Raw genomic sequence first — 22,011 nt, 5'->3', positions numbered from 1 at the left:
TCTCTTAATATTTTAAATCTTTTAATGTTTTAATCTACTTCTGAACTTTTTCAGTAACCACTGGTCCAAAGTGGAGTTTGTATATTTTAAAAGCATGAACAAAAGAAAAAGGACAAAAGGATGAAAAATATAAAAAGTCAGGGAGGAGCTGCATTAAATGTGGTTTTCAGGGAAATCTGTGAAACAATAGTAAAAAAGCAGTGATGCAAACCCTGCAGCCCATTCAGAATGTATTTAATCAAGCCTCTACGACTACAACAACTTTTAACCTGAGGATGTCCTTCTCAGGCCCCCGTACCCCTGAAGCAGGCCTTCCTCATCCTCCCAGCTGCCTCTTGAGCCTTCAGATATCCACAGTTTTAGTAATGCCCTGTAACTGTAAATAGGTGAAACAGGGTTATTGCTGTGAGGCAGGAGAGGGCGTGCAGACGTGTTTTAACAACCAAGATCTCAGCCGTCTGACGTACGTTTACTTGCACCACCGTTAAATGTAAACGAGGCTCTCTGGACCTCCTGACTCAGTCGGCCAGAGGTTAACGCTGTGAGTCAGAGCTGAGTCACAAGTCCAGGCCGCTCTGACCAATCAGAGCACAGAGAGATGGCGCTGGAGGGCCTTACAGAGCTGATGGTAAAAACCAGCTGGGGTCTTCTAAAAGATGACAAAACATTTGGAGGTCTGCCAGTTTAAAGTCTTTTAAAATGAATCGAGCTTCTCAGATGCATGATACTCAATCTGTCCATGTTAGCATGCATGCAACTGCTAGCTAACATTAGCTGAGGGTTGGATTTGAACCTCCAAATCAAAGAATTCCTTCATGAATCAAATGTCCTGAGGATGTTCACAAAGTCTTTAATTTTACTCAGTAGCTGTAGGGGTGAGAAGCCATTTTTCTTTGGGAACCTTTTCTCCTGTTTTTGGTTAGGGAGGCAGGTAAGACACCTGTAATTTTCTTTTGGGGTTTTCTGTGAAGGTAAGCCAGCTGCATTTCATTTCTAGAGTTTTTGGTTTGTTGTTTTGGCCATGCTCACCCTGACGCCCGCTACCTTTTGGGCCTTAATAAACTGACTGGCTGTTGTGAAATCCGTGGCAGTTGTTTTTTTGGTTCGTCTTCCTTGAGAGCAGGGAGTGTGGGGGCAGTTCTCCTTATTTTTATTTTCCTTATGTCGCACGCCGGGTTTCCCTGGGCTGGGGTGTAACATAATTGGGGGCTCGTCCGGGATATGAACCCAGGACCTCTCGCACCCCAAGCGAGAATCATACGCCTAGACCAAATCCCGGACGAGCCCCCATTTATGTTACGTTCTTGGTCTAGGCGTATGATTCTTGCTTGGGCTGCGAGAGGTCCCGGGTTCAGATCCCGGACGAGCCCCCGTACGTTATGATTCAGTGTTATGGATATTTTTTGTACTGTGGTTTTTGGTCTGCCACACCAGAGGGTGGCATAGTTTGTGTCCTGTGTTATTGCTGCTATGTGAGTTCCAGGTGGAGGCTGACCATTGGTGGAGGACTGGGAGAGGCCAGCTATAAATGAGGACCCTTCTTAACTGGCACGCCCCCCCACCTACTTCCCGTACCCAACTCTGTTTGGTGATATCCCCACTCAAACGCATGTACTAAGGCACGATATTGATGTGGGTGATCACAAGCCCATAAAGCAACATGCATACAGAGTAAATCCCACTAAGCGTGCCATAATGCAGCAAGAAGTCCAGTATCTTCTTGACCATGGTTTTGCTTTTCCCAGTAATAGCTCTTGGAGCTCACCCTCACTTCTCGTCCCAAAACCCGATCAAACCTCACGTTTCTGTAATGACTTCCGAAATGTAAATGCTGTTACAAAACCAGACTCTTTCCCACTCCCACGCATGGATGACTTGGTCGACCGTGTCGGATCAGCAACCTTCGTGACCAAGCTTGATCTCCTAAAGGGATACTGGCAGGTTCCGTTAACTGACCGTGCATCCGAAATCAGTGCCTTTGTTACGCCTGACCATTTTTTGCAGTATACCGTCATGCCGTTCGGATTAAGAAATGCCCCAGCCACCTTCCAGCGACTGATGAACACTGTGTTACATGGAGTCAGAAATTGTGAAGTGTATCTGGATGATATAGTGGCCTATTCATCCACTTGGACTGAACACCTCAAAACCCTTAGCGAAATATTTGACCGCCTGCGTGATGCCTCCCTGACACTAAACTTGGCTAAATGTGAGTTTGGAAAAGCTGTGGTAACCTACCTAGGCAAGCAAGTAGGACAGGGTCGAGTCCTCCCTGTTGCCGCAAAAGTGCAGGCAATAGTAGACTTCCCAGCTCCTCAAACGCGTCATGAGCTGCGCGTGCTTTTTTAGGCATGGCCGGTTACTACCGCAGTTTCTGCAAAACCTTCTCTGAGGTAGTAGCCCCGTTAACCAGCCTTGCCAGTCCTAAGTCACCATTCGTGTGGTCAGAGACATGTCAGTTTGCCTTTGAAGCTGCCAAGGCTCTCCTCTGCAGTGCTCCTGTACTTGCCGCCTCGGACTTTACATGTCCCTTCAAGCTCGAGGTAGATGCCAGTGCTTTGGGGGCTGGTGCAGTGCTCCTGCAGGAGGATGAACATGGCCTTGACCATCCCGTCTGTTTCTTTTCAAAAAAATTCATAAAACACCAGCTACATTACAGCACGATTGAAAAGGAGGCTTTAGCTTTGCTGCTCGCCTTGCAGCATTTCGAAGTGTACCTTGGGTCCAATCCTCTTCCAACAATGGTATTTTCTGACCACAACCCCCTTGTGTTCTTATCTCGGATGCAGAACAGCAACCAACGCCTTATGCGCTGGTCTTTACTCCTCCAAGACTTTAACATTGAAATCCGTTACAAGAAGGGCTTAGATAATGTCATGGCTGACGCGTTGTCTAGATCATGAATCAAACTTTCTGTTCAGGACGAAAAGTTTGTTCTTGGTTTGGGGGGTATGTTATGATTCAGTGTTATGGATATTTTTTGTACTGTGTTTTTTGGTCTGCCACACCAGAGGGTGGCATAGTTTGTGTCCTGTGTTATTGCTGCTATGTGAGTTCCAGGTGGAGGCTGACCATTGGTGGAGGACTGGGAGAGGCCGGCTATAAAAGAGGACCCTTCTCAACTGGCACGCCGCCCCGCCTACTTCCTGTTCCCAACGAACTGTGCATGTGGCTGCGTGTGAATTTGTATTCTGGAAGCTTTTTCCGTGGTGTAAATAGTGTTGTATATAGATGTACATAGTTGTCAATATTTAATTTAACTCTTTAATTTTACTCGGTAGCTGTAGGGGTGAGAAGCCATTTTTCTTTGGGAACCTTTTCTCCTGTTTTTGGTTAGGGAGGCAGGTAAGACACCTGTAATTTTCTTTTGGGGTTTTCTGTGAAAGTAAGCCAGCTGCATTTCATTTCTAGAGTTTTTGGTTTGTTGTTTTGGCCATGCTCACCCTGACGCCCGCTACCTTTTGGGCCTTAATAAACTGACTGGCTGTTGTGAAATCCGTGGCAGTTGTTTTTTTGGTTCGTCTTCCTTGAGAGCAGGGAGTGTGGGGGCAGTTCTCCTTATTTTTATTTTCCTTATGTTGCACGCCGGGTTTCCCTGGGCTGGGGTGTAACAATCAAATCTGATGGTCTTTGTTTGAGAAAACTGTCTTTGTTCTGGCTAATGTTAGCTTCACAGTACTTAATACCCAACATAGCAGCTAGCTGGCTAATACTGTCTCTGTTTGAAGCTACATCAGCGTTAGCTTTTGTCTTCATTTTTCAGGGGTTGGGTCTGTAATCTAGTGTTTTGAGTTTATTTTGCATTTTTGTTTTTCTTATGTTAGATTGCATTAATGTTAAGTTCTTGTGTTATTTATTCAAGGGATTTATTCTAGTTTGTGTTTCTTCCGTGACTCGTGTTTATGAGTCTTTTCCTGTCTTCTGTGTAAGTCTGTCTTGTCCTCTATGTTAAATGTTTAGTTATGCTTTCGTCTCCCTTATCTGTCCCCACGTGTCTCTCCTTGTGTTTCTGTGTCTCCCCAGTCTGTCATGTCTGCGTGTTTCCATGTTCTACTGTCATGCTTGTATTGTCATGTCTACATTTCACAATGTTTCCTGTTTTATTTTGAACATCTTGTGTTTCCATGTTCAGCGTGTTCAGTTTTACTTCCCTTGTCGCATCAGGTTCATTTGTGTCAGCTGTGTTTCCCAGGTGTTTCCCTCATTACCCTTCTGTGTATTTAAGTCCTCTGTTTCCCTCTGTTCGGTGTCGGGTCGTTTGTTTTTCTAGCCTCGTGTACTTCAAGTCACAGGATTATTTTTGAGCTTGGGTTCAGGTTCAGATTCACAGTTTTCATGGTTAATCCTGGCTTCCTCAATTTAGGTTATAATGTAGTTTGGATGTTGCCGTTTGTTTCTACGTTCCTCTATCAGCCATAATTAAAGGCTCACTTTTTGTTCAAATCCAGTTCTGTCCGTCGTGTTTACCTGCTTTTGGGTCCACACCACAAACAGTTTATGTTTATGTTGTCAATTAGTGATTAGTAAATTGTATTTTATCATGAAAGGACCAAAGATTTTCAAGGCACAAAAACACATTTAATACCACAGTAAATATGTTCAGTTGCAGTGGTTTTCCATCGCTCGGGCAATGTTGCTTCCCCAGAAAGGAAGACGACTCTGCAAGGGCGTAGATTTGGCATGGACAGAAGGGACATGTCCCCACCAATAATTTGATCTCTTTGAGTAAAGAAAAACAAACCCGATAGAAAGAAAAAAAAAAGAAAAAAAAAAAAAAGATCTGTCAACGTCTCATTTACCCAGCGTTACAGAAAGAGTTAAATTATGTTCTCTACTGGAGTCCTACCTCATGTGACAAATATGGCCAATGTGATTGGCTGTGCCTTTCAGGGAGCTCTGTTTAGTTTTAGCAGCAGCAAGCCTGCAAGGAGGAGAGGAGGATGGCAGCAACAAGGAAGAACCTGGATATAAGAAAGTATTTTTCAAAGAAACCTGTCAGTCACTTAAAGTCAAGTTCACTCATGAAATGTGTCCGTCATAATAACGTTACAGGCTATGCTAGGCTTTGGCCCACATCAGTCTAAAATTGTATGTAACCATGAATAACGTGTTTTGGAAACTAACTGCACAACAGGCAGCACTATTAGTTATCTCAGTCTCAGAGCAGCATTTCTAATTTTGATTGAAACTGTCAGAGAAAATGGCAGCCTCGAGGAAGCCAGGATATTAGTTTACAGAGGATGTTAGAATTATATGTCTAACGTTAAAATGTTGGTGACACAATAATTTCATCCTAATGGTACTTATATTTTCATAGGGTTAATTTTTGAGACAAAATATCATGAGGTAGTCACGATTTTGCAAATATTCCACCTTGTAGTGCAGTTTGCACAAATTGCTTTAAAAGTGCACTCACCTTACAAACATTACTGATGAGTCAAGATCTGCACAAAGTGACAGAAACACTGAAGCAGCTCCACATTTTATTCTTATTGTCATGTATGTCCTATTTGTCAGGTGACAGACGAACCAAGACAAAGCTCAGAGAGTAATGGTGATACAAGATCACAGTTGATGACTTGATGGTTCATTACTGTATTTGAAGCACATGTGTGGCTGCATGTATTTGGAATGTCTCACTGTTATTCATCAGGTGACAGAGGCAGCTCTGCCATGTTGTAGCTCGGACAGAGGTGGAGAGGCGAGGTCACAGGTGACTGACTGATGATTTGGTGCTATAGATCAGCGCTCCCCAACCCCCGGGCCTCGGACCGGTACCGGTCCGTGAGTCGTTTGGTACCGGGCCGCGAGAGTTGAGGCTCAGGTGTGAAATGTATGTTTTTCAGGGTTTTTCAGCGTTATTTTGTTATCGTTTTTATCGTTTACTCGGTTTTCCTGGGTCTTTTCACGTGTGTTATGAATAAATCTTCTTTTTTTCGGTACCGGTACTAGTTTTATTTTGTTGTATTTATCCGCGACACCTTAAAGGCCGGTCCGTGAAAATATTGTCGGGCATAAACCGGTCCGTGGCGCAAAAAAGGTTGGGGACCGCTGCTATAGATTAACGAGAGGAGAAGGCATGTGTTTGGCTCCTTCACATAGTGGACATTGAGTTGTTGTGTGGGGCACCAGTAGTCCATGTCTGTTGCTGTAACAGTAGTTCATGTTTAGAATAAACAGCTCACTGAGCTGATCGGGGCAATAGTGCCTAAAATGTTGCATAATTGTGCTGAGAGATCTTTTACTTTGTGGTAATCTTAGATGAGTAGTTTTATGGACAAAACCCAGCAGGTCATTCAGTGTTCACTTAGTGCTAATGTATCAGAGATGTTGGTGCACTATAACTGAAGTTAAGTCATTATGCAAATGTCCTGTTTATAAGACTGGAGAAACCTGCAGTCAGCTGAGACTGAAGAAGTCACTTGAATGAGTGACGAAACGTTTCTCCCACAAAACGCTACGTCCAGATGAACAGAATCAACTTTTGGAAAATTAATTACCTGGATGATTGAGCATGCATCAAGATGATATAACTGAAGTAATGTTGTTAAGTCCTTAAAGTCATATTCTTTTATTGTCATAAATGTATTTGAAGCTATTTTTATTTTTGTATGATACCTGATTTATATGGAATATGACTGAAGTAAACTGAAGTCTAAAATACTCAGTCATTTATTTAATAGTAATTTAACATCATATAATTCACATATAAAACTATGAATTGTGATTTTAAATGGTTTAAAAGCATGTAGAATAGCATATGTAGGCAAGTATATTTCTCCTTTTTTTTATCCTGAAGCAAAGACAAAAAGGAAAAAAAAGAAACAGGGCGGGGTTCGATGGTTGAATCATCCGTCCCCACCAACGCCAAAACCAAATCTACGCCCTTCCATCCATCCATCCATCCTCATCCGCTTTATCCGAAGTCGGGTCGCGGGGGCAGCAGCCTAAGCAGAGAAGCCCAGACCTCCCTCTCCCCAGCCACCTCCTCCAGCTCATCCGGGGAACACCAAGGCGTTCCCAGGCCAGCCGAGAGATATAATCTCTCCAGCGCGTCCTGGGTCTGCCCTGGGCCTCCTCCGGTGGGACATGCCCGAACACCTCACCCAGGAGGCGCCCAGGGGCATCCTTGTCAGATGCCCGAACCACCTCAACTGGCTCCTTTCGATGTGGAGGAGCAGCGGCTCTACTCTGAGCCCCTCCCGGATGGCCGAACTTCTCACCCTATCTCTAAGGGAGAGGCCAGCCACCCTTCGGAGGAAGCTCATTTCTGCCGCTTGTACCCGCGATCTCGTTCTTTCGGTCACTACCCACAGCTCGTGGCCATAGGTGAGGGTCGGGACGTGGATCGACCGGTAAATTGAGAGCTTCGCTTTTACACTCAGCTCCCTCTTCACCACGACGGACCGGTGCAGCGTCCGCATCACTGCAGCCGCAGCACCAATCCGTCTGTCGATCTCCGGCTCCCTTCTCCCATCACTCGCGAACAAGACCCCGAGATACTTGAACTCCTCCACTTGGGGCAGGAACTCATCCCGACCCGGAGTGGGCACTCCACCCTTTTCCGGCTGAGAACCATGGCCTCAGATTTGGAGGTGCTGATCCTCATTCCCGCTGCTTCACACTCGGCTGCGAACCGTTCCAGTGCGAGCTGGAGGCCCCCACCGATGAAGCCATCAGAACCACATCATCCGCAAAAGCAGAGATGAGATTCTGAGGCCACGAAGTGAAAGCCCTCCGCCACTTGGCTGCGCCTAGAAATCCTGTCCATAAAAATTATGAACAGAATCGGTGACAAAGGGCAGCCCTGGCGGAGCCCATCACCCACCGGAAACAAGTCCGACTTATTGCCGGCAATGCGAACCAAACTCTTGCAACGGTTGTATAGGGATCGAATGGCCCGTAACAGTGGGCCAGACACCCCATACTCCCGCAACACCTCCCACAGGACACCCGAGGGACACGGTCGAATGCCTTCTCCAAGTCCACAAAACACATGTAGACTGGTTGGGCAAACTCCCATGCACCCTCAAGTATCCTCGAGAGGATAAAGAGCTGGTCCAGTGTTCCGCGACCAGGGCGAAAACCGCATTGTTCCTCCTGTATCCGAGGTTCGACTAACGGACGAACTCTCCTTTCCAGCACCCTGGCATAGACTTTCCCAGGAGGCTGAGGAGTGTGATCCCCTGTAGTTGGAACACACCCTCCGGTCTCCCTTCTTAAAGATGGGGACCACCACCCGGTCTGCCAGTCCAGGGTACTGCCCCTGATCTCCACGCAACATTGTAGAGGCGTGTCAACCAGGACAGCCCTACAACGTCCAGAGCCTTCAGGAACTCGGGCGGACCTCATCAACACCAGGGGCTCTGCCACCGAGGAGTTGTTTAACTGCCTCAGTGACCTCGACCCCAGAAATTGGCGGGTCATTCCCTCATCCCCAGACTCTGCTTCCTCCTCGGAAGACGTGTCAGTGGGATTAAGGAGGTCCTCAGTATTCCTTCCACCGTCTGACAATTTTCTCAGTCGGCGTCAGCAGCGCACCGCCAGCACTATACACAGTGCAGGTAGAGCACCGCTTTCCCCTCCTGAGACGCCTGACGGTTTGCCAGAATCTCTTCGAGGCAGTCCGAAAGTCTTTTTCCATGGCCTCTCGAACTCCTCCCACACCCGAGTTTTTGCTTCAGCCACTGCCTGAGCCGCATTCCGCTTGGCCTGTCGATACCTGTCAGCTGCCTCTGGAGTCCCACAGGCTAACCAAGCCCGATAGGACTCCTTCTTCAGCCTGGTGGCTCCCTTCACCTCTGGTGTCCACCATTTGGTTCGGGATTACCACCACGGCAGGCACCAACCACCTTGCGGCGCAGCTCAATGCAGCAGCCCGGCAATGGAGACGCTGAACATGGTCCATTCGGACTCAATGTCCCCAGTCTCCCTCGGAATGTTGTTGAAGCTCTGCCGGAGGTGTGCGTTGAAGATCTCGCGGACTGGGGCCTCTGCTAGACGTTCCCAGCACACCCTCACTACGCCGTTTAGGTGCACCGGGTCTGTCCAGCGTCCTCCCCGCCACCTGATCCAACTCACCACCAGGTGGTGATCAGTTGACAGCTCAGCCCCTCTCTTTACCCGAGTGTCCAGAACATATGGTCGCAGGTCTGGTGATACGATTACAAAATCGATCATCGACCTGCGGCCTAGAGCATCCTGGTGCCACGTGCACTTATGGACACTCTTATGTTCGAACAAGGTGTTCGTTATGGCCAAACTGTGATTTGCACAGAAGTCCAATAACAAAACACCACTGGGTTCAGATCAGGGAGGCCGTTCCTCCCAATCACGCCCCTCCAGGTCTCGCTGTCGTTACCCACGTGAGCATTGAAGTCTCCCAGTAGGACAACAGAGTCTCCAGGTGGGGCACCTTCCAGCACCCCCCAGGGACTCTAAGAAGGCTGGGTACTCTGAACTGCCACTCGGCGCATAAGCGCAGATGACAGTCAGGACCCGTTCCTGACCCTGAGGCGCAGGGAACAAACCCTCTCATCCACCGGAAAAACCCCAACATACCGGCAGCAAGCCGGGGGGATATTAGAATACCCACCCCAGCCCGCCGCCTCTCACCAGGGGCAACTCCAGACTGAGACAGAGTCCAGCCCCTCTCCAGGAGACTAGTTCCAGAGCCCAAGCCATGCGTGAGGTGAGCCCGACTATATCTAGCCGGTACTTCTCAACCTCACGCACTAATTCAGGCTCCTTCCCCACCAGAGAGGTGACATTCCATGTCCCTATTGCCAGTCTTGGCAGCCGGGGATCGGTCCGCCAGGGCCTCCGCTCCTGGCCGCCGCCCGACACACATTGCACCCGACCCCTATGGCGCCTCCTGCGGGTGGTGGGCCTGCGGGAGGATGGGCCCATGTCTCCTCTTCGGGCTGTGCCCGGCCGGGCCCCATGGACTAAGGCCCGGCCACCAGGCGCCGCCCTCGGGCACCCTCCCGGGCCTGGCTCCAGGGCGGGGCCCCGGTAACCCTATCCCGGCAGGGTAAACTGTTCCCTCGATGTTCTTTTCATACGGGTCTTCTGAATCGCTCTTTGTCTGGTCCCTCACCCAGGACCAATTTGCCATGGGAGACCCTACCAGGGGGCAAAAGCCCCCAGACAACATAGCCCCTGGGATCCCTGTGACACACAAACCCCTCCACCACGATAAGGTAGCGATTCACGGAGAGGTCTACGCCCTTGCGACTCTGAAATCCTGAGTTTACTTTGTCTTTATAATCGAGATTAAAATCTGAGCGCTAAATAAATCTTAGATCATCGTTGAGATGCTGATGAAACACTGACACTGGAGTCACACTGGTTCATACCTGTTTTGATCATAATCGATTGATCATCTATTAATAGTTGAATCAGTAATAGCAATGAGGCTGAGAAGACGATAATATACAGTTGACAGATTAAAGCTGTTACCACGGGGACTATTCCATTGCAGTCCTCTCGCTTTGATCAGGAGATCATTTTTAAAAGTAACTGATTTATGGTTGCAGTGTTTAATATCCGCTGAAATAAGTCTTTGGTAAGTATGTCCACGTTTTCATTTTTACTGAGGGGCCAAAAAACAAGAATCGATTTAGCTCTGATTCAGTTAAATGAGAGCTGACAGTGGAAATATGGTCATGTTTTCCACATTATTTCAGTAATAAACGAGGGTGGGAACCTCGTTAAAGTTAACATCAGAGTTCAGTGTTGATTCTTGGAAATTCAGGTGAAAGGAGGACGTTAATCTAACATAGTTTCAGGGTGTGGGTCGAGCACTGTCTCAGGTGGGACTTTGAGTTATGTGAATTATAGTTTCAGTTCTTTTTAATATTGACACTGTTTGTTTCTTTGTTCTGACCCTCCATGCAGGTCTGGTGTTTATGACGGAGGTTTGTCTCTGTCATCACTGTGGAGGGGTTTTGGTCCACTCGTCTTTGCAGCGTTGCTTCAGCTTTGCAGCATTCGTGTACGCACAGCCTCTCAGCCAGGTTGAGGTCTGGACTCTGGACCACCGCAGCACCTCGATTCTTTTTTTTTTCAGCTGTTCTGTTGCATATTTGCTGCAGTGCATGGACTTCTGTCCTGCCCAGACCCTGACCCTGATCCAGTTTTCTCCAAGTTCTCTCAGTGACTGCAAGACGCCCAAACCCTGATCCCTCCACCGCCGTGCTGACAGCTGTTGTGAGGTGTTTGGTTTCCTCCAAACGTGGTGCTGTGCATTATGAACAAACAGCTCCACTTTGGTCTCATTTGTTCTTCCTTCAGGTGCAGCTCTGCAAAGTGAAGCCGTGCTGTGATGTTCTTTTTATTTTTTACTTTCTCCTGCAACCCATCCAAACAATCCATCCTCGTTCAGCCTTTGTCTAATTGTGCTGTCATGAACTTTAACCTGCTAACTGTAGAGTCTGGGTTTGGGGTTTTCTGCACACTTAGGAAGATTTACACACCTGAATGTTCCAGACCTTCAAAATGCCAAAAATTTCAGGTTTTACAGATGCTGATTGATTAACTGATAGGGATCAGTTAATCAATGCAATTATTAGCAGCACCTGGCTGCTGCTCACCCTCTTAATTCCTGTGGAAGCAGTAAGGATGGATGCTTTCACAGGACTGCACAGTCAGTCAGCAGGTCCCTCGGGTCAGGAGAGGTGGGGCTGGTTATTCTCAGTTACTGTTTCATTTTGCAGTTTTCTCTGATCTGAGTTTCAGCTCTGTAAATAAACGACTAGCCTGGCAGAGTCACCTCACCTGCCTGACTTCCCTTCACTGATAGCTAAGTCAGACTACATAAAGCAAGTCGCCTTTCATGGTTTTAAATTAATACGTAACACAGTTTCACGATGAAATGCAGAAATTTCCTTCAGCGACACAGGAAATGATCAGTCAGAAACCAGAGTTCAAACAGGTTAATCTGCTTAGAAATTTAATACGAGCTCAGAAAAAACAAATAAATGTCCTGCTCAGGGTCAAATATCAGGACTTACAGAAGATTAAAACAGTTAAAAATGGCAGCCAACAGAAAAAAGCAGAAATAAAGTTTCTCCTAATCTATAGTTCTGATGCTTATCAGATAAAGACAGACTGAAAGCTTCTGTCAGCACTGTGAGGTCTGAGGGATCTTCCAGGAAGGGGGACGCTACTTTCCAGACATCTGATTGGCCAGTGGGTGTGGGTTTTGTTCCTGCAGGTCTCTAATCTCGAACATAACTGACAAACAGACCCCTAAATTCATAAATGACAGGTTGGTCCAATTTCAGCTGATCAATCATTGTCATTTATTCGTGACATACTACACAGTTACTGCAAACATGTTGAATTTGTCTTTGTTCCTGTTCTGCTGAGGAGTCTTCAGCCTCAGCAGTGAGTAACCGACAGTTTACCGCAGCCTGTGTGTGTCACACTGTCAGCAGTGTGTGTTCGGACTGTTTAACAGTCAGGACTGCTGACAGCGGCTGAAATATTCACCATTTCATTACATCTGTCATCACTGTTTGAGCTCTGTGAGCTTTAAAGTGGAGTAAACACTCTGTAAAATACTCCATCATGTACTTCTGTCAGTCATTCAAAGGCTAAAAAACTTTCTGCACATTTAGAAGGTTTTACTTATGCAGCTGATTCATAAAACCAATTATAACCAAAGGAAATCCACCAAATATCGGCCTGAGGCTCCAACTGCGTGAAGCTTCCCAGCAAACATGGTGGAAAAAAGCGATGTATCGTCCCAGTAAAAACTGGTCTCTGTATCACTGCGAGAACCGAAGCACAGATGGACACATGGTGACTCTGTTTCCACACTTGTTTTTGAAATGATTGTGATCAGAACCTGTTTTTATATTTAAACCACACTTTGAGGATATTAAGCTTACCTTACATCTAAATTCTATCCTACTTGTTGCCATGGTAAACTGACCATGTCTGGACTGTCACAGGTCAAAGGTTATTTGATGTCCAGCAGATGGTGAAATTCCTTCTTTGTCATCAGCACAATTTTCATTTTGGAACTCTTTTTCAACCCAGACTAGACAGCAAGAGAAGCAGCTGTTGTTTGCTGGGTTATATCGATAACGATGAAGCTCATTTTGATTTGAAGTTTTTGTTGGTGTTCGGGTCATTTTACACCAACCTGCTGGTAAGTTTCCATGATGTGAGCTCACTCTGCTTTGGAGACGTTTGAGAGGTTTAACATCTGGATGCTACGCAGAGGAAATTGTGATTACAAACGTAACAGTAGCTGAAGATTCCCAAACAGCAAACATTTTGATGTTCAGCAACCATCAGCTAATCTTTTCTCTGTGTCTGATGTTGGTTCCAAAATGAAAACTGGGCAGATGTTTAAGATGTTACGTCCTGGACATCCTGCTTGAATGTCCACCTTGAACATAGCTTGATGTCCTTCATGAATGTTGCTATAGGTTTTTCTTGAGTGCCTTCTGGACATCCTTCTCTGCCTTCTGATTCTGATCTGATGTTTTTATTTAATGTCTGCTGAATGTCCTTCTTGGACTTTCTAACAACAGGAAATATGTGTTCAAGTTGTTGTTTTTTAATTTAAACCTTCTTGATTGAGAGAATTGAGCAGCGGGGACGACTCAAAATTCCAACCTTTGGGGGATGTTTGTCCTCCCAGTGATCTGACAGACTACACACTGCTTAGGTCATATAACGGGTTTAATATCAATGATATAGGGGACAGAGGGTGATTCCTGTGACAGTCCAGATATGTTAAATTCACCATACAAATGAGACATTTTACTCATACATAACCATAACTGGTTTTAAAGTCTTTGCCTCTGATGATACTGATCTGTCTGTGATGGCTTTTTGTGGCCAAATTACTGATCAATCAAATTGTATTGGGTTTAAATAGACAGAAACATGCATTTTGTTTCTACATTAGAATGACCAAATCAAAAGTTTTGTTCCATCTGTGGTTTGGTGTTGGCGACCAGTTTTGAGATAACATCAATGTTTCATGCCTGCTTGGATTTTATCAAATTATTTTGTAATCCATGTACTGCTTTTTCCTCCAGTTTCAGTTACCCTGGTGGTTCTTCACATATCCCATCACGTCCTCATAGGTAGGCGAGGGGATGTAGCGCTCGCACAGCGACCCCTCCAGGCTGGGACCGCACACAACAGACAGGCGGACCAGCACTGAGCCGTGCTTCAGCTTGAACTTCTTGTTGATGTTTCGACCCATCGTGGGGATGACAGAAACTTTCCCCAGCAGGTCATCGTCCCAGATGCTGTCCCGATCCCAGACCTCGAAAACAACGGGTCTGTGGAGGAAACACAGAAGCACTGCATCAGAGATCACCTGATTCACCTGATCATCTGATTCTACTTGTGTTTCTCTAAGCTACTGTTTAGGAAATCTTTTATTTTGGTTCTTGAACACCTCACACTCTTTTTGATTTGGACATTTTAACATGCGAATCTATGAGGACTGACTCACAGCTGGAACCTCAAGTGAACGCTAGAGAAACTGCAGGTTTTGGTTTACTACCCTTAGAGTGGCTGTAGGTCTCAGATCTTGCAGAAACTGAAATTGATTAGTAATAATCGGTGTCGCTCACTTTCGTTCTTTTAGGTTGATGCTTCCAAAAGTAAAAAGGGAGTTCCATTGGGGGAAGTTGTTGTTCCAGATCACCGGCGTCGTGCCTCCTTGCTTGTTGTAGAAGACTTTAACATATCCGTCTGTCTTGCTGAAATAGTCGCCCCACAGTGCCTCAGCTCGGACCACCGTCACGTTCATCTGAGCTACACCTGCCGCGGCAGGACAGCAATTGGAGTCAACCATTCGATGACCTTGGCACTGGCACGCACAGTTCTGCTTCCGGTGGCCAATCTTGCAGTTGGCCGGGCAGTGGAGCGGCTTGGCGCTTGTGCGAATGTAGTCGCTGATGGCGTCTCGCAGGCTGGCCTTTAGGATGGGATTGTCTCTTATCTAACAAAGAGAATAGAGAGCTTTTACATAATCTGGTTGAGGCTGAAAGTAACAGATTAAGAGTAAAACCAACAGACTGAATGAGGCTCAGACTGATGCTAAAAGGCAGCTAAACTGATGCAAGTTATATTTAGTAAAAAAAACAAACAGTTATGCTCTTAAGTTTCTACTTGATATCTTTAAACTGTACACATGTCTATATGCAGACAGAACAAATGTGACCTGAATATTGTGACATTTTTTGTAAACATTGCTTCGGCCTTTAAAATGTGAGCAGAATATAATGCTTGGGGATGTAATTGGCTATTAAAATATGTTACTAAAACTTTAACCATATTTGTATAAATTGCAGATAAAAAAAGCCCAAAATAAAAAAATACATGTAAGCATCAAACAAAAACGCCACTTTAATAAGAAAAACTCAGGAATTGGTTGGACTTTTCTTCACATGATGCATAGATATATTTTAAAGCAGCAGCACCCACTAGCTGCTGAAGTAGTTGTGAACATAACATAAGGAGGAGGTTAGGGTGGAGAGATGGGTCACCCAAACAAACTTTCATTTTTAATTCATAGTCAGCAGTCAGATTTCTTTTAACCGTGACTTTTATGACTCAAACTGCCATGGCTACCCAAACCCTAACCGAAAGAATTGCATCTGAAGACATTTAAAGGGAAATAATAACTTTATCAGCTCAGTTTGCCCCTTATTTGTTCCTCACCAATAAGTGCAGAGGGCTGATCTGGTAGGAAACCACTCCTGGGACACTCTTCAGAGAAGCAAGCCATTTCTTATACCCTTCAGACCCTTTGGGATTGAACAGGATGTCCGTTATACCCCCATCTCCGCCCAGCACCTTGGTCTTCCTGTCGGAGAAGGCCGCACTGAAGGTTGAAGCGGTTTTAAGGCTCTTGCTCTTCCGGCGGCAGAACTCACTGGAGGCGTGAACAGAGATGCCCTTAATGGTTGCGCTGGCTTCGGCGGACAGACAGGTGCTGACAGCCTGGATTGACAGTCCAGACATGGAGGTTTGGCAGGTTCGGATTGCGGTCATGGAGTGAACCCGACCCCCAAGTTGAACTCTGCGGATAAAGTGGGTCCCATAGATGGAGATGAACTGACGAAAGGCGGAGGTGTTTTTGTGATCATAGGTGGAGGGAAGGTTCATCAGGGAGACCTCAAACTCTTTGCTCAGTGGGGGATGAGAGTGAAGACGGAAGCTGAAGGTAAAGAAAGTAAGGGTTGACTGAGGCATGCAAGAATCCAGCCACACAGGAGCACAGAGGAGGGACACCTTTTCAGGACAGACACAAACAGTCACCTGGATAGGTGACATCAGGACGACAATATCAAACTCACGTGTAGTATTTGCATTTGAATTCGTGGCTAGTGAAGCTGAACTTATCACTCCGGCTGCGAGACTCTGCAAACGTTGATGACATGGAGTGTGATCCTCCGATGGCAAAGCCAGCAATTCCCTTAATGCCGAGGCCCACCTGAGAAGAGGCATCACCAGAAAACATGAGACATGGTACTCAAAGAGTGTTGAAATCAGCATCAACAAGAAAATTTAGCATCAGCGAGGATCGTGTTTTAACTTCCAGGCAAAAGCAAAGCGAAGAGTTTGATGTGGTCCATTTGATCTGATTTACATGTTGATTCTATGTTTTATGGCCGGAGGGCAGGAAGTTTGAGTAGCCAGGAGGTCAGGGTGGAGCAGAGGATCAACAAACATCAAACTTTAACTTGTTTTTCATTTCCTGTTTCAAATTCATAGTCCAATATTTCTGTTAACCATGGCCGCGAGTGCTGGACTGAGACCATCAGAATTTACTGAGCTCAGAGATCACGTGAGTGGTAGACTCGTTTTCTCAATGACTTGTCAGGATCATTCCGAGTATTTCATGCTGTCTGCGTCCACATGACAAAGTGAGTGTATTTTGGTCAAAAATGGACCAATATCTATTTCCTAAAGCTTGTCTTACACCATCACCCCCTCTCTACCATAGAATAGATTAAAATTAAAGCGCTAGGGTGTAAATACCCGTGATTAATTTTAAAGCTGCTGAAATAATTAAATTGAGCATTTTGTTAAGAGATTGATGCTTACATAAGTGTTTTATTGTGACATAAAAATATAATACTAATGAAAATGATATTTCATCATCCAAAGCACCCCATGGTCTCTCTCTGGCTTACTAAAAACGTTTTGCGGCTCTATCTTTATTATGGATATTAATCGCCTAGTTCAGTCAGTCAACTGGTATAGTTTCCATGTCAACCAATACAACCAATGTAAAACTAGGAAATCATTAATTATCATAATAATCTTTATTTCATTTAAAAGTTAAATGTATGCCAAAAACTAATACAAGTGTCCATGAAACACTTAAAATTAAAAAATAATTAAGTACTGCAGAAAATATGAAAGAGTGTTATTAAAAGTTTTAGGACTATATATTAATTCAATTTGGAAACTTTGAAACGTTTACAGGATTATAATTTTCTTAAAGAGGGGGAGTTAAGGATGATTGGGGCACGAAGTTGAAGCGGCATTTCATCTACTTAATGTAAATCAAATTACTTTAGGGTGGGGTAAATATTCATAGGTGTGTTATCAGCCCGTTATGTCCTGTCCACCCTGTTACCTGTGGGGGTTTTCCCCAAGGCTCAGGTTGCCCCCTGCTGGACATTTATAGAATGCAGCCTTAATGGGCTTCAGTCCATCTTTTATATGCAGTTTGTGTGTGTTATTTGCTGAAGTCAGGAGCTCCTCAACCTTCCAGCTGACTCCTAGAGATGAACTCCTCTCCTTCATCACTGACTGGCTGGATTCAAAGAGCTTGCTGCTGAGGCTGTGCTGGCACTGCACCTGAGGACAGAGAGCACGCTGGGAAATGCTGTTCACATCGATATAAACACTATGTTTACTCTCCAAAGAGGAGAAAAAGGGGTTGGCTAGAACTTTTGTAATGTGGGCCAGCTACCTACACAAGAAAAGAGCAGCAATATTATGAAGGACTCAGCTCACCCAGCTCACAGTGTTTGTTCCTTTAGCAGATAAAGTGCTAAAAAACAAACTTCTTCAAGTGAGAGAGACAAGCGATTGTAAAGTGGATACAGCTTGCAGGACAGAAACAACTGGATTATACTGCTAACACATCTGTACAGACACATGCTAACACAGAGCTAGCAAAGAAAACACAGTTAAAATAAGCATAAATGTATGCAGACCCGAGCACAGCAGCCAGAGCCTGAACGTCAACAGGTAACAAAGGCAGTGATGATGAGTCAGCCTGCAGCTTCTGTTTCTACCTGTTCATGTGTTTACAGTAGAATCACCATGGCAACCGCTTTAAAGTCTCTTTGAAGTTCATCTTTTCTTTGTGCTTTCAGCTTTGTGCTCATATGTGCTCATATATAAAAACTCAAAGAAAGCGCGTACGCGTGTCCTCATTAGCATTGGAATTTGTGTTGGTCTGTGGGGCTGTAGCCTCATCTTTATATTGTTAACTACTAATTATGTGACAATAAATTATAAATTTTTGTCACGTGATGCCTGCTGTGACTGAGGGTTGATGTTACGATGACAAACTGATGCTGCCATACAGAAGATGCTGGTTGGCAATTGTTGATTAACTCCCACGGAGACGCAGAAGGAACCGAACAAGGTGGCCATGGATTTAGGATTCAGGTGGGCAGGAAGGATGCTTAACAGGGTCAGGACCATTCATTTACTCCATGGTGATGATGTTGAAAGATTATAAAGAGATTATAGAGATTATACAAGATTAGAAAGAACGACTTCATCAGTGATGTACTGAAATGGTTGATGACACAGGGTGGCGATGAAGATGGTGTCAGTTGTGTCATCACCTGTAATGTTTAACCTGAGGCTGGTGATGATTTTAGCACTGTGTGTCCAGTAAGAACTCCAGCAGGCAAAGCAGAAACAGCTGGAGAAAGAAAAGAAACACTCAGCAACCTGCACTTTGTAAAACCATCAACTCCATGGCCGAGGAATATCAACCACCTCCAAGGAACTTGGTAAGGCACAGGGAAGAATCAGATTTTACTCTGAGCACATCCCAAGGACATCAGCAGACAACATATGGTGAACCAAAGTTGAGACAATAGTGATTTTTTACATGAGCTTCACATCGGCTCCCTGACAAAGTTTAGTGCAGCCACAAGCCGAGGGGGAAGCATCTGAAGGCATTTTCAAAATGTTCCTATTTGAATGGCGTTCCGATGTCTGATGGGAATCTTCTGGGGCATTTGCATATGGAGTGGAGGCCAAAGCCAGCAATAGTGACTGTTTTTACTTTGTGAAGCAGCTCCTGCATATGGATCCTGAACGTGGTTATGATGTGGCAAAAGATTATTGCATTACACTTTGGTAATGAGTGAGTTCTGCTGGTTGGACAGAAAGAGCTTTGCTGCTGTCAGTGCTGAAGATGAAGATCCCGAATTTCTGCTGAAGTTGACACCAAATGCAATAAGAGCAGAAATGTGAAAGCTGAGGAAATAAGAATCGGAATATTTAGAGACATTAACCTCAACTTTGTTTGGTTTTATTGCTTTCATTTAAACATCTATTGATTTAGAAAAAAAATAAGAATGAAATCTGTAAGATTACAACAACAAAAAGAAAGTGGCATCTCGTCATCAGACTTTATCTGTGTTGTGTCATATTTTTATGTTAGCACATGTAGTACATTTTTAATTACTTTTTTTTAACCCTGTTGGAATTATTTTGTGTGAATTATTTTGAAATATTTAAAACATAAAGTTTAAAGAATGAAGTCAGTCATGCAAACACGTGTTGACAGTGTGAGAATGACATAAAATAGATGTGAATATTATTTTTTCTTTCAAGAAGTCAGTCTTAATAGTTCACATAAGCTGTCTGCATAAATAAAACGTGTGAATGTGCTGACCTTGATGCGCCAGTCGAGCACTGAAACGGGCAGCTTCTGGGTCTGTGGGAGGAGGACAGCATTTCTTTGTGAGTGAGCAGAAACAGCAGCAGCACGACTGAAATTGCTGAAAGAGCTTCGGGGGGGGGGGCACCTGGTTGAGGAGGCGGTTGTAGCAGACGGTGCAGTTCCCCTGAGCGCCCCCCACCATGTAGTCCTTCATGTTGATCACAAGGGCCCCGCTGGTCTGCAGCTTCACCACATCGAAACCCTCGCCGACCAGATTGTGACCTGGCACGAAGGGAACCTTCTGACACTCGGTGAACGAGCTGGTCTGACACCCCAGACAGGGAGGGAGGAAGACGAGGAGGAGGAAGGAGGACAGCATCGCAGCTGGGAGGAAGAAGAAAATCAATCACTTACATGTTTCAGATCAACAAGCACATTTCAACATTAGACAAAGATAACCCGAGTACCGGGCTGGACGGGTCATTCCTAATTCATTTTGTAGAATAATTCCAAATCAATAAGAACAGTGCTGAACCTTCCCAGGAATGACTCCAAGACGGCACTGGCGACTCATCCAGGAGGTCACAGAACAACATTCAACGATCCGCAGGCCTCACTCAGTTAAGGTCAGAGGTCGTGATTCAACAATAAAAAAGAGAATGCCATCCCACATGAAGGGTTTGGGCTAGAAGACTGAGATGCTTCGTGTTGGAAAACCCTCCAAGAGTGGGCTAAAAATCCGCCACAGTGACGTGAAAAACTCACTGAAGGAATAACTGACTGCAGCCGTTGCTGCCGCGGGGGGAACAGCCATCAGGGTTGGGGGCAGTTTGCACACAGGGCAGGAAGGTTTGATATCTTTGTTCCCTTAATGAATGAAATCGTCCTTTAAAAACTGCATTTTGTGTTTATTTGTGTTTTCTTTGTTCAATATTACAATGAGTTTGATGATCTGAAACAATAAAGTGTGAAAAACATACGAAAAATAGGAAATCAAGATTTTCTCACGCCATCGTTTATGCATGTGTGATGAGCTACGACTACAGATGACACATGTATGTAATCATTTATACTTCAGGATTTAAAGGATTTGGTTTTGTGAGAGCAGGACATGACATCATGTAAAACACAATTCAGATACAAAATCAGAAATTTCATTGATCTCTGACATCTCTGTCGATCTATATATAAAACTGTTATGTGAATGAAATCATCATTTTATATTTCAGAATTTAAATTTATTCATGAGAAAATATTTAAAAATAACGTTTCTATTTGTTTTAAATGTAAAGTTTTAAACCACATTTAAACATTTTATTTGAATTCATTTTTGTATTTCTATTTATATCCTGTTTTCTGTCACATAAAAGCATATTTGACATTTTATAACTTTGACATATACGATGCAAATTTTAAAAAACAAGTATAAGTAATTTTGTGTTTTTTAGATATTTAAAGTTACATTAGCATTAAAAACATAAAAAATAAGAAAGGTGGCTGACCTGCTGATGATGGTGATGGTGGACTCTGATCAGTGAAGTCTGTGCTGTGCGAGGAGCAGCGTTTAAACCAGACGTAGCTGCGTGATCACACCTCCACGCAGTAAAAAAAAAGTGTCGCACTTCTTCAGTGTTTGACATGTTTGACAAAATATCCGTTTGCAGTTTCAGCTTTTCTGGTCTGAAGTGTTTTGTGGTGGAGGACTGATCGGACTGCCAGAACCGCCCAAAGAACCTTTGATGGGACTTTGGGAAACAGTCTAACCATCATCCCCTCCTTTATAAACTACTGCCTTTTCCACTCATTTGGGAATCTAATATTTCTGTTAAGTCTACAAGGTGTAAAGTTTTTAGTGAAACACGTGTCTGAACCATATCTGTCCGTTGCCTTTGAACCTGATCATCCCTGAATGATTTCTGCCTCACTAACCTCCTGAATGTGACGCTTCTACAGTTATTAGTTATAAAATACTTTGAAAAAAGATTTGTTAAAGTCATCAGCTGTGGAGTCTCAACCTGCAATAATCATAACATTTATATTCACTTTATTAATTCCCCTCTTACTGGATGATTAATAATTTAATTAAATGACTGAAACATTGCAAC

General features: G+C 44.6%; 1 protein-coding gene across 1 annotated transcript; it reads right to left on the bottom strand.

Moving 5' to 3' along the window:
* Window positions 1-11,946: 11,946 nt before the first annotated feature.
* On the bottom strand, window positions 11,947-21,426 carry prf1.3 (perforin 1.3). Its single transcript, XM_039611315.1, has 8 exons — window positions 21,409-21,426; window positions 20,052-20,290; window positions 19,919-19,960; window positions 17,758-17,850; window positions 16,338-16,474; window positions 15,700-16,198; window positions 14,607-14,977; window positions 11,947-14,309 (listed from the first exon to the last, which is right to left on the bottom strand). Exons 2-8 carry the CDS (start codon window positions 20,283-20,285, stop codon window positions 14,063-14,065), a joined length of 1,623 nt encoding a protein of 540 aa, XP_039467249.1. The 5' UTR covers window positions 20,286-20,290; window positions 21,409-21,426; the 3' UTR covers window positions 11,947-14,062.
* Between the last annotated feature and the right edge of the window lie 585 nt (window positions 21,427-22,011).

Source organism: Oreochromis aureus, linkage group 4 (genome assembly GCF_013358895.1).
Source record: "Oreochromis aureus strain Israel breed Guangdong linkage group 4, ZZ_aureus, whole genome shotgun sequence".
Taxonomy (NCBI): domain Eukaryota; kingdom Metazoa; phylum Chordata; class Actinopteri; order Cichliformes; family Cichlidae; genus Oreochromis; species Oreochromis aureus.
The sequence above is the reverse complement of the archived record's forward strand: the minus strand, read 5'-3'. Positions and strand labels throughout refer to the sequence as shown.